This window comes from Kogia breviceps, chromosome 15 (assembly GCF_026419965.1).
Source record: "Kogia breviceps isolate mKogBre1 chromosome 15, mKogBre1 haplotype 1, whole genome shotgun sequence".
NCBI lineage: Eukaryota > Metazoa > Chordata > Mammalia > Artiodactyla > Physeteridae > Kogia > Kogia breviceps.
Window position 1 is genome coordinate 65894151 of NC_081324.1, and position 13020 is coordinate 65907170.

The 13020-nt window shown below is 44.6% G+C and overlaps 2 protein-coding genes across 13 annotated transcripts in view; one reads left to right on the plus strand and one right to left on the minus strand.

Annotated features, from left to right (window-relative positions):
* Positions 1-13020, plus strand: part of LOC131742384 (zinc finger protein 280B-like) — a 152196-nt gene that overhangs the window by 68426 nt on the left and 70750 nt on the right. The window lies entirely within an intron of this gene.
* The window catches only part of SLC5A1 (solute carrier family 5 member 1), a 58637-nt gene that overhangs the window by 20980 nt on the left and 24637 nt on the right, over positions 1-13020 (minus strand). The window contains exons 4-6 of the mRNA XM_059040189.2: positions 12555-12614; positions 11288-11392; positions 688-793 (exon numbers count right to left, since the gene is read on the minus strand). Coding sequence (XP_058896172.1) covers positions 688-793; positions 11288-11392; positions 12555-12614 — 271 coding nt within the window. The remainder of the gene's footprint in view (positions 1-687; positions 794-11287; positions 11393-12554; positions 12615-13020) is intronic.

Below are 13020 nucleotides of genomic sequence, written 5' to 3' on the forward strand. Positions count from 1 at the left end.
CTCAGGCCATCTGAGTAACTTCTTATCCCCAGCGCCATGGGGCTCCAGCTGGGCAGCAAGCTCCATCGCTGGCCCTGGCCCCCCAAACTGGGCAGAGCAACCTCTGCAAAGGTGCCCCATGGTCACTAGTGCCGCCAGCTTCTCCGGTCACCTCTGGAGCCTTCCTCTAAGGTCTCTGTGTGTCACTCCCTCCCTTCCTCCCTACAGTTCCTCCCAGTCCCTGTCACATCAAATCCAAGGCCTCTGTCTGGCTTCCAAGGCCCCCACACTGTGATCCCACTTGAACTATCAGGTCTTAGCATCGTCTATACCCCCTACCCTCAGCTACCTCCCATTGATGCCCCTCCTCCAGCCAAACTCATCTGCTTGTTCACCCTCTCCCAGCCCTGCCACTCCCATTCCTGACTCCATTCCCTTGCTCCCACCTCTCCCCGAGCCTGGCACTCCCTCCCTGCTTCTCCTGACTCAGCCAAGTTCTCTCCACAACCTGCAAAGCCAAACCCTGCCCCACCTCCTGTAAGAAACTGTCCTGACTGTTCCCACCAACACTGGATTTTTCTGGGGCCACGTACAACTGTTTCCTCAAACTGTTTCCTGGGTGGATCTCTTCCTTGAGAGGAGAAGCCACGTCTTCACAAGTGCCTAACCCCAAGATGGGCTTGGGCTGAGTCATTCTAGGGAACTCACCTGTGATTGTGTAAAGGGCAGTGATTACCAGTAAGATAAATATGGCCAGGTACAGATTCAGGCCCAAGGCCAGGTTGATGAATATGGCCCCAGAGAAGATGTCTGCCTGGAAGGAGAGAAGAGGTGGGGCTGGGGGGAGAGAGGCCTCTGGCTGCAGGGTGCACGGGGCCTGGCTGAGGCACGTCAGCGGCAGGGACAGGGAGGAGAACTTGGAGGGGTTAGCAGAAGCCGACTCCCAAGTAGTGCCGATGCCTGTGATTTCCGAGGCCCCACGTTGGTCCACACCCCTTTGCCCTTTGGCTGAACTCCCACAATTAGAGTTTCATATTTTTATCCCCAGTTGAGAATATGAAAGACAAGTAGTGTACAATTCCATGTGTACGAGGTTTCTAAAATAGTCAAACTCATAAAATCTGAGACTGGAATGGCTGTTACCAGGGGCTGGAAGAAGGGGGAGTTATTAATCAACAGGTATAATGTTTCAGTTAAGTAAGATGAATAAGCGCTAAAGATCTGCCATACAACATCGTACCTAGTCAACAATACGTATTATACACTCAAAACCTGTCAAGAGGCTAGAGGGCAAGCTAAGTGTTCTTACCACAATAAAATAAAAATAAAAAACAAAAGGAGGACTTTCCTGGTAGCACAGTGGTTAAGAATCTGCCTGCCAATGCATGGGACACGAGTTCGAGCCCTGGTCCAGGAAGATCCCACATGCTGCAGAGCAACTAAGCCCATGCACTACAACTACTGAGCCTGCACTCTAGAGCCCATGTGCCACAACTACTGAAGCCCATGCGCCTAGAGCCAGTACTCCGCAACAAGAGAAGCCACTGCTATGAGAAGCCTGCACACCACAACAAAGAGTGACCCCCACTCACCGCAACTAGAGAAAGCCCATGAGCAGCAACAAAGACCCAATACAGCCAAGAATTAATTAATTAATTGATTATTTAAAAAATGATATGAACACCTGAGACATGCTCTATTCCTAAATTTCCCAACAAGATTTATTCAAGATGATAATAGATATTACATGATTAAAAAAGAAAGAATTCCATAGTCAAAGAGGTCTGTGAAATACTGGATTAAATAAAGTTAAGGCACTTTCTTTACCACACAACTTCTCTGAGCCTCTAATATACTGTGAATCCCCAGGAGGAAAACATAATAAATGACCCTTCACAAACCTATTTTACTATGGAACTCTGTTTGCCAAGGAACAACTATTAACACCTTGAGGTTCCTCCCAACCCACTTTGTAGACTGCTGCTCTAAGCTATTATCCTTCATTTTCACCTCAGTGTAAAAGGTTTATCTGATCTATTCCCAAAAGCAAGTTTGAGGGATGGAGTCCATGAGAGGGAAACCCCACCTCACCCTGGAGTGGAGAGAGATGTTAGCAACATCATAATTTTATCTCCTCTGCCCAAATGGGATCCATCTTGACTCAGACACAACCAGAGCATCACCACTAACCTCTGTGTGGCAGGCTTGCTGATAGGTGGTTTTATCTAGATTATCTCATGTAAATTTAGGGAGAATTGCTCCCTCTTCACCCCTGAATTCACCAGTTCTTGATGCAGTTCTTTTTCTCCCTGCCTCATTTAGCTCCATAAAGAACCTTCTACTTGACTGGATGGTGCAATTGCTAATTTAAACCAACAGAGAGCACTGGAGTCACCCAAAATGAACGTTCATGTCATCTCCAAAATACTACCAGGACAGTATTAAGCGATGACAGTATTAAGCGTGGTGAATTTTTTGTTTTCAAATTTCTAGATGCAAAAGAACCTGATTTCCCCTAGATGCCACAAAGGGCTGTTTTATTGCATAAAACCGAACACATTTCAGGGCAGGTAAAGGGCCACCCGGTCAGAGCCCTGAGGAAGGGCACCCTTGCATCTCCACTCGATTCTTATCGTTCCCTCTACACCTCCCTACAGCTCCTCGGTCCCTGCAGTGGCTCAGGTCCCCACCAACCAAATCTCCTATTCCCTGCCTCCTGGTTGGGAGAGAGCTCGTCTCATATCAACTCCAAACTTCTGTGTTAATGCCTGGCCTCCTCCCCCAGGTTGGCCCTCCTGAGGACCTAGTGCCTTAGCTCCCTAAAAATCCTCTAGTCCCAGGGGACCTACTGTCATTGTCTTCCCTGGAAGAGTAAGAAAGGCAGACCCAGGAGGTGGGGAGAGAGATGGTGACCTAGGAAGAGACCCCCACCCTCAGGGCTGGTGGCGAGAGGACCTGGGTTTTAACCCCAGTGCTGCCACTATAGGCCTGAGTGACCTTTAATAAAACATTTTGCCTCTCTGTGTCTCAGTGTTCTCATCTTTAAAGTGAAAAGCTCTGACTCCTGGGGCTTGTGATTCTCAGTGGCTGGAAGTGAGAAAGACCTGCAGCCGAGGAAAGCATTCCCCTCCCAGGTCTGAGACATCTTCTACCTTGCCCTCTGCAGCAGCTAAAGCTGAAGAGGAAGAAAGAGCCCCCAGCTGCACATTAGCCTCACTAAGGGTGAAATGGCCACCCCTCCTTGACCCTGCACTCTGGGCCACCTGAAATTGTGATGAGTATTCACAATGCCAGTGCCTCCCCTCCAAGGCCTCTGTACTGTCACTAAAGTTATTTCAGTTAAAGGGGTTCCATTCATTGGAATGCTGTTAAATGTGCACACTTTAGATTCAGTGGATTAGCTAATAAGCATAAGTGAGCTATAAAAAAATTCCAAGGCTGCTACTGCCTTTAAAATGCCCTTGGTTGGTTTACTTTCCAGAGTAGTTAATTTGTAATGCTTTATGACAACATGCCATAGTAGACTATGATACCCTCATTAATATTTGCCCTACCATCATTAGTCACAAATAAGTAACTCACAACTCCTACAATAATGCTATAAACAAAGTCTATAAAGACTTATGGGAAGTCTTGGGCTAATCGAAATCTTGTTCTTATGATATGCATTCTGTTTCCAGCTAACAGGACAGATAAAGAATTCCAAGGAAACCTCCCTCATGAATTGAAGAAACCTAGAACAAATGCTTCCTCCCATGAGTCATTCTTAACTTCAGTAATAAATTCTTTCTGTGCTTGGAACCCTGAAAGCCAGCAGATGTGCCTGGGGACACCATAGCTAAGCTTATGTTAGCTGGGGTGCTCTGACATCTGTCTTGGGGTCTCCTAGGTGCCCAAACATTTCCTTACATCATTACAGTATTTTTTCCTCCATATTTAGGGGATTTTACAGTTGACCAAGGACTTTTAGATATATACATTGTTCTGATTCTCAAATCAAGGTAACAGGACAAGTAAATTGTCTGATGAGAGAGAAAAAGTCAATGACTTGCTCAAGGGCAAGTTTTCTGTCTCCAAATCCAATGACCCTCCCACAACATTGAAAGGTCAGGGTCTTCCTTTCTGGAACATTTTTTTGCAGAGAGCAAGGTCTTTTTTAATTTAAAAAAATGTTGTTTACTTATTTTTAAAATAAAATAATTATGTTGTATGATATAAAAAACAATAGCACAAAAAGTTATATGTTATAAAGTTAATGTGGTCCCACTTCTATCACTAGACCCAAAAGTGACCACTGTTGAGAGCCTTTCGTCCACCAGAGGATTTTTAGGTGGCTGGCTTAAATTTGTATATCAACAATTATACTTCATGTCCCCTAAAAAAATAATAATTATGAAGATGGAATATGGGAAAATGTTTACAGTTTGATACTAAGAAGGGGGAGAATGACCATGATATGGTTTGCATATTCTGATTGCAGCTCGTTAAAGGAAAGCACACAATATGGGCAAAGCCAAAATGTGAAAATGTCTATGTTAGAGTTATAGGGTTATGGGTGCTTTTCCCCTCCAGATTTTCTTAAATGCCATCACTTTTCTTACAGTTCCAAAAGTGAGAGAAGCAGAAATTTAACAACACAATACATTCCCTATGGATATATGGCTATACACACTTTATGTAGTAAAAGTATTAAAAAATAGACCAGAAGAATACATACCAAGTTCAAGATAGTGTTTACCTTTTAAGAAGGAAGGAATTAGGGTCAAAAGGGTATAGATAAGCCTTATCTGTCATTTTATTTCTTTTTTAAAAAATAATAAGCTGTCTAGATCTACAGAATCCTGGTGGTGGTATTAGTATAGTACTTTACTGTATGTTTGAAGCATTTCATTACTTTTTGATTTATAAAAATCAGGGACTGGATAGGGAATATACCACCAGCTTTGATATAAAAGAACTCTCCCCTAATCCTATGAGATCACTTATTTCACAGCTCATCTCAGATTGCTCCTTCTCTAAACTACTCTTAGCTCTTAATAAAGAAGAAAAAAAGGAAAGAAGGAAGGAAAGAAGGGAAGTAGGGGAACAGAGAGGAAGGGAGGGAAGAAGGGAACAAGCAAATTTCCCCAGTGCTGCTAAGCAAAAGTAGCTTGAAGTGAACTAAACAATTATGGTCCTCTAGACCAGGGGTCAGTAAACTTTTTCTGTAAAGGCTCACTTCATACATGTTTTAGGCTTTGCAGGCCATACAGTTTCTTTCCAACCTGCTCAAGACTGCCTGCTGTTGAAGCATGAAAGCAGCCGTAGATGATACATCAATTAATGGGCATGGCTGTGTTCCAATAAAACTTTATTTACAGAAACAGGAAGTTGGATTTAGCCCACCACTTTGAAAGTTTGGCTGAACAAGCTCCATGGAACTCACAGGGGACAATAAATACAGATCCAGTTGGAAAACCTCTTAGAGTAACAGTCTCTGACCATGAGCCTTGGGTAGTTTGTTGAGTCTCAGCTCTGATGTTTGAAATCCTGGGATTTTACATGTGTGCATTTGCTGCCCATTCTAGTCCTAGTTGTATCTGAGCACCCAGTAGATCTTGCCTGGCAATGAGGTTTGAGATGGAGAGCCCCATTACTCAAATTTCTCTTTCCACTTGTGAGTGAATGAACCAGGTGATAAGCATTCAAAACTTAAGCAAGCTCCGAAGCTCTTATTTTCACCCAAGGATCCAACAGATAGCATATTTGCTATAAAAGTTTATTACCGTTGTGATCTGTGATAATAGCCCCAGGAAATATAAATAGGGACATTTGGTCATCACATGTAATTCATAAATCTGAGGCTTTATCTCAAGTGATTGTGTACATTTGAATAAGATAGATAATGCCAGGAAATTTTACAGAACAGAATGCTTCTCGGAACTTGGTAAGGCAGGGTGCTGGGGTGGAGTGGGGTGGGAAGGAGCCTATAAAATTCAGGATTACATGGAGGAATAATCAAGTCTGGGTCTCAGAAACCAAAAGGACATAGCCACGTGATGGCAGCCATAGTCAAGACTCCACACCACCCCTGTTCAATGGCCTGGGCCACATCTGGGACTCTCCACCTGAAATGCATTTCACTTTTTCTCCCCTATCAATTACATGCCCACTGGATCCCTGCATCCTTCCAAAGCCTTCCTGGTAGGTCCCTGATTGTTCCCTGTCTGGACATGGATATCACAAGGCCACTCCTCTCTTCTTACCCATGCCTCCCCCCACACACAACAATAGTGATTAATCTCTGTTTGTGTGCAATGTAAATACATTATTACCTTACTTTGTTAACTGACAATTCTTTCCTTTTTTTCATAAGCCCTGAACTCGTATATCTTAATGTGAGCTCCTAGCAAGTACAGTCAATATCAGTGTAATTCTTTTAAAGATTTCATGCTCTGTGACCCATGGTGAACCTGAAGTCAGCCAAATTTACAAAGTCTTGCCTGTCTGACCCTCCCCTGCCCTTCCCCACTGCCTAGATGTCCCACCTTCAGATCCATTATACACCGAGTGTGCAGCTGATGTTCTCCCTTCACAGTCCTCTCAAATCCTACTCTCAGAAACTCATTTAAATTGGAAGGTCACTTAACTGGCTATTTTAATTTTCCCCAAGGTCTTGAATTTTGACTTGTTTGTACTGGACTTAAAAGGCAGGGGGAGGGCTTCCCTGGTGGCGCAGTGGTTGAGAGTCCGCCTGCCGATGCGGGGGTCACGGGTTCGTGCCCTGGTTCGGGAAGATCCCACGTGCCGCGGAGCGACTGGGCCCGTGAGCCATGGCCGCTGGGCCTGCGCGTCCGGAGCCTGTGCTCCGCAACGGGAGAGGCCACAGCAGTGAGAGGCCCGCATACCACAAAAAAAAAAAAAAAAAAAAAAAAAAAAAAGGCAGGGGGACATAATGTCAAAAGGTTTCAATTCAGTATCAGGGACTCTGCTTCTCAATCTAGTTCTGCTACTGTTTAACCCCACAAAGCCCCTTCTCTTCTCTGTAAAATGGGAGCATAGATTATAGAACTAGGTGATCTATCCTGTTATCCTATGCCTTCATCCCATCCAAGCACAGAGCAGAATTGTGAGAACACAGACACTGGGACTAGAGAGACCCAGACTCCAGTCCTGGCTTTGCAATACACTAGCTATGTGATTTGGGACAAATTACTTAACTTCTCTGAGACTCGGTTTTCTCTTCCATCAAGTGGAAAATTAAATAAAAATCCCCACCTGCACAGAACTCTTATGAGGACTGGAGATGGAATAAGTTAAGCCCCTACTGGAGACTAAGTAAAGCTATTGGCACCAAATAAAAGGCAGCTATCATCCTTCATGTGCATTATTCAAGGGATTGCTGGCTCTGGGCGGCAGGTGGAGCTGGTAGGACATTGGGCAAGGCCTCCAGTAAGGAACCGCAGAAATCACACAGAAAGGGGGCAGACCATACTAAGTACTGTTCAAAAGTAAAATTCAGAAAAAGCCAACTGCTGGGGGATGGACTCCATCAGGGTCTGAGCTGAGGGAGTCTGCCCCTCAGGTACCTGGGGGCTCCCAAGTCCAGAGAGGTTTAATCAGTAACCTGAACAATAGGTGAGGTGATTGGGAAGGCAGGCAAAGAGGTTGAGCAATAACCTTATTTTTATGACTACTGCTACATCAGCTCCAAGGGCAAAGCTCAGCCAACAGACTTTCACCCACCTGCACTGTGGACTTGGAGAAGGCTTGATTCCAAGAAAGGGAATCCCAGTGCCCTCCTCTACATGCTTAGTAGACAGGTGCTACCTCACAAGCTGAACCAAGGAGCAAGGAGCAGTTCCCTCACCAATCTCCACTAGTGCCAGGGTCACCTCCCCACCCTCCCACTTACATTCCTTTTCTCCTCTTGCACCTGACCTTCCCTCCCTCAGGACACCCGATTTCTCTACCCCTCCCAGCAACTCCCAGTCCAGGCTATGCACACCAGTCTCTAAGGAAATAAGACTGAAATGCCCAGGGTTTTCATCTTGTAATTAAAAACTACCCCAGGGGCTTCCCTGGTGGCGCAGTGGTTGAGAATCCGCCTGCCGATGCAGGAGACACGGGTTCGTGCCCTGGTCCGGGAAGATCCCACATGCCGCGGAGCAACTAAGCCCGTGAGCCGTGGCCGCTGCGCCTGTGCGTCCGGAGCCTGTGCTCCTCAACGGGAGAGGCCACAACAGTGAGAGGCCCGCATACCGCAAAAAAAAAAAAAAAAAAAAAAACTACCCTGAAGGAAAGGAGGAGAAAGTGAAGGAGATGGAATCATCACATAGGCAGGGAAAGCACACAGGCACCAGTCAAGGGCAGTAGCACTTTATGTCAGGAAGCTGGGCAGGGAGGGAGCAGTAAGGCTGGGTGTCAGTCCCAACTCCAAGACAAAGCCCTATTAGCCCAATCCCGGAGCACATGTTCCCACTGAGACCATTCAGTGGGGACATGAAAGTCTCTTCAACAAATGGTTCTGGGAACACTGGACTTTACTTCACATCATATACAAAAATCACTCAAAATGGATCAAATATCTGAATGTAAGAGCTAAGACTATAAAACTCTTAGGAACAAACCTAGCATTCAATCTTCATGATCTTGGATCTGGCAATGGATTCTTAGGAATGACACCAAAAGCATGAGCAACAAAAGAAAAAACAGATAAATCAGACTTCATCAAGATTTAAAACTTTTGTGCATCAAAGGACACGAAAGAAAGTGAAAAGACAACCTACAGAATGGGAGAATATTTGCAAATCATGTATCAGATAAGGGTCTAGTATTCAGAATATATAAAGAACACTTTCAACTCAACATCAAAAAAGACAACCCAGTCCAAAAAAAAGTGTATGCATGTAGAAAGTAATAATATAAAAGGGAAAAATTATTGTGGTAGGCTGAAGATATATATACATTTCCTCTAAAGAAGCAATAGTCAAATACAATGTGTAGTTTCCAGTTGAATCCTGATTCAAACAAATCAACTGTAAGAAGACATTTTTCAGATAATCAGGAAAATCTGGATATGGACCAGGTATTAAACTACTTAAATTAAGAAATTACTATAAATTTTGCTAAGCATGATAATAGCACAATGGTTAAGTTCTTTAAAAGTTAAAGGTGCATTCCGAAGAATTTACAGTGAAACGACATGATGTCTAGGATTTGACTTAAAATACTGTTGGAGAAAAAAGGTGGAAGGGGAGAGATGAACCAAGAATGGCAAAATATTGTTCATTGTGAAAGCCAAGTGATGAGAATTAGGTCCATGAGTACTCATTATACTATTCTATCTCTGCTTGTGTATGTTTGAAATTTTCCAATATTAAAAAAATTGAAAATGTTATCTAATATTGTTGTTTTCTCACTTTTAAGTAATCAGGGCAATAAAAGCACGAGCTGCTATTTTTTCATTACCCTACCTAACTAGAGGAGAAGGGTCACTTCAGATCCAACCGACTCAGATTTCAGACAGGGCAGATCTTTTACAAGTGCTGAGATTGGTCCAATCTCACCTTTGGTGCTAGATGAGGAAGGACAGGAAAAAGAGAAAAATTGATGATAGTCAATGAGATAACTCCTCTGATAGAGCACTGAGTACTTTGTAACTGCTGGCTAAGGGGGAAAGCTGGAACCACTTCCTACGTGAGCACAGAAAATGCCATTTCTCTCTCTGCCCTTGGATTTGGCAATGGATTCTTAGAAATGATACCAAAAGCATGAACAACAAAAGGAAAAAACAGATAAACTAGACTCTATCAAGATTTAAAACTTTTATGCATCAAAGGACACTACCAAGAAAGTGAAAAGACAACCTAAAGAATGGGAGAAAATATTTGCAAATCATATATCTGATAAGGACCTAGTATCCAGAATATATAGCTTTCTTCTCTAGCTAGGTTAGGGTGCTGAAGCAATCCAGGGAGCTTCTTATGTGGAGCATCGATGGTTCTCATGTTCATCATCATCATATCTTACATCCCCCAAACGCTTCATGTTTTCAAGAAAATCCATTTGATCCTCACTACCACCTAGGGAGGTAGGCAAGGCCGAATTTTTATCCCCATCCTACCCACAAAGAAGCTAAGCTCCAGAGAAGTAAAGCAATATGCTACTGGCCCCAGGTCACTGCTGGCAAGCAGTAGAGCAGAAGCCCAGCTCCTCCACAACCCCATGCTTCCTCCCATTATTCTCTTAGTTTTCTTACCAAGGTCCTATTTTCTTTCTGTTATTCTTTATTCACATTTTCCTTCTTTAAAATTTTTTTTTCCACTGTCGCTTTAACCTTTATCAGACTGACAATCTCCTTAGGGATTAAAAACAAAAATTCCAGGAAAGACCTATAAGCAGACTTTTTTCTTCCTGCCATCTTTTGGGCTGTCAGGGGGAATATATCTCAGAACTTCAGTGGTTTTCTGGGTCTTTCGCTTTGTTTTGTTTTACCATCAAAATGAGTTGACTTGAACATTTTCAAGAAAGGAAAAGAGAAGTAAAGAAGGAATTCAAGTCTTGCTCCAGTGGGTCAGCCAAGAGCTCTGCACAGCTTTCAAACACACCCCCAATGGCCAGCCAATCCCTGAGAAATCTCAACTCTGTATATTGGAGCCTGCAGCTCCAGGTTGGCAGGGAGGCAAGCTAAACGGAAGGGGGTCCACCCCAGTGGTTGGGTTCAGAGAGAGCAAAAATCCCCTGGAGGGTTAGCAACTAAAGGCCCAGGGAGCTGATTCTGAGCGAATATAAGAAGCCTTGTGCAGTGAAAAGGACAGTGAGCTGGAGCCAGCAGTCTGAGTTCTATTCCTGAGCAAGAATCTCCATCCCCAGAGTTTCTGTTTCCCTGTCCACGAAGGAAGAGGGGGAATCTCTGAGGTCCCTTCCAGAGTTGCCACTGACAGTCCATGTTTAAGCGCATCAGAAATGTCACTTAGAGCCAGATTCTGACCCTGACAGGGCATAAAGGCTTACAGCTACCTCTAAGGTCGGGGCCAGCCCTCAGGCATCCCTAACTCCCTTTTAATCTTCTGTTAAGAACAGCTTTCACTGAACCTTCTTGAACCATTTATGTCTTCAGCCTTCCCCACAGTAGAGGATAAGGAGTTCCATGTGTTCACTCCTTGATGTGTGAAATAGGACTTTACCCTCAGAAGCAAAAAGGCCTAAGGGACCGAGTTAATAGAAGCATATAGCACTGCCCTTTGGTGGGCCAGCATGTGCTGAGTAGCGAGGGTAGGCAGGTTCTGAGACAGCCAGTGCTCAGCCCCTAGGGCAGAGGACTCACCGAGATCTTGGTGAAAACATACAGCAACAGGGACAGAACAGAGAGGTAGACCTGGATCCGCTTGCCTCCAAATCGCTTCCGCAGGTACTCTGGCATCGTCACCACCTGCATGGGATGGAAGGGCAGTCACTGCCAGTCTGAGTGATCAGAAGGCCCAGAGCAAGCAGAGCAGAGGCATCCACCCCGGTGTCAGAGGTATGATCAAGGGTTAACCTTCGTTGGTCAGAGAAGTCTGCGAGGTGGCCAGATGTCCCCATCCTCCATCCATTTGCTCATCTCAATCCCACATGCCCTACCACTGCAGAGGCAGCTCGGTATCATCCCAGGACATAGAAGGGCCCAATAAACAATTTTTTTAATGAACACATGCCTGCACATAACCAGGAAGGCAGATCCTTGCCCTGAAGGAGGAGGGGATAGATAAATAGATAGATAGTCCTATACAAAGCACCTTCTGTGAACAAGCCATCATAACCAGGTTAGTACCTTTTCAGTGCACCAAAAAAGGTGTCCAGGCTGGGTGTGTGCTTCACCCTGCTCTGCACATAAGCCTTGCCAAGGACTGTGGCTGCAGGCCAGCTCAACTGCTCTCCCAGTTCCTTTCTGCAAATTCCAACCACACTCTGTCTCGTGTCCTCAACCCTGAGCCTGCTGTCTCCTGGAATCAGACATGTATCACCAGCAGTCCATGAGCCTCCAGAAGATGCAGAGTCTGCCTGTGCCTCTTTCTTATTGATTTCAGCTCCTAATGTATAGACGTACACATGGTAGGTGCTCATTATATCTCAATGGACAGATGTTGCTAAAGCTCTCTTATGTAAAATGTCAGGGATTTAGTCAAGAGACCAAGCATGCATTTGGTAGTTGAGTACCAGATGCATGCTCAGCATGATGTTTTTAAATAAAGGGAAAATATGGTTCTTTTTATCATGTTGCTTCTGTTCCAGGGGCTGAGGCAGACACTTACGTATCATGTGCAAATGCACGACAGTGCCTTGCAAGTATTCCCCCAGACCGAGGGGATGTGATGCTTTCAATGCTGAATAGAGTGAGGTTGTTTAGGAGGGCTTCCTAGAGGGACAAGTCGTGGCCAAGTAGATCTGTTGAATGCCCCTGAGAGCAGTCAGGAACTTTATAACCCAGGAAAGAAAGCCAAGTCATAGGCTCTTATCCCAGAAAGTCTCCTCTGCCCTCCAGGAGAACCAAGTTCACACAGATATTTGCCAGCAGGAAATATATATTACATAATAACAGAGCAAATACTTACCCCTGCCTTAATGTAAATGGGGACAAACACCCAGCCAAGCACAACCACCAAAAAAAGGGCCTGAAACCAAAAAAGAGGTGGAGTCAAACCAGGAGGAACCTTAGCCCATCCTGCTGCCCCAGCATTTTCTCTTTGGGTTCTGGGCACAACTCCCTAAGTGGCCATCAGTGCTTGGAGAAGGCCTTTGACGCCTGATTGGTCCACAGGAACAACAGTTGGGCAACAGTGGAGAGGAACCCGGGGGGCTGCCCACTGACATCACAGCTCCTTTTGCCTTTTCCCTGGTTTACAGGAGTAAAATACCATTTAGAGAGCTTTTAAAAATAAAAAAAATAATAATAATGGAAATCTGGTGGTATTTCCAAACCTCTGATATGGCTGAAAGGGTACAGGAAGGGTTAGCTTTTTAAAAGAAGAAAGGAACACTATCGCCATCAAATCAGTGATTTCTCGTGGTGGAAGGGGA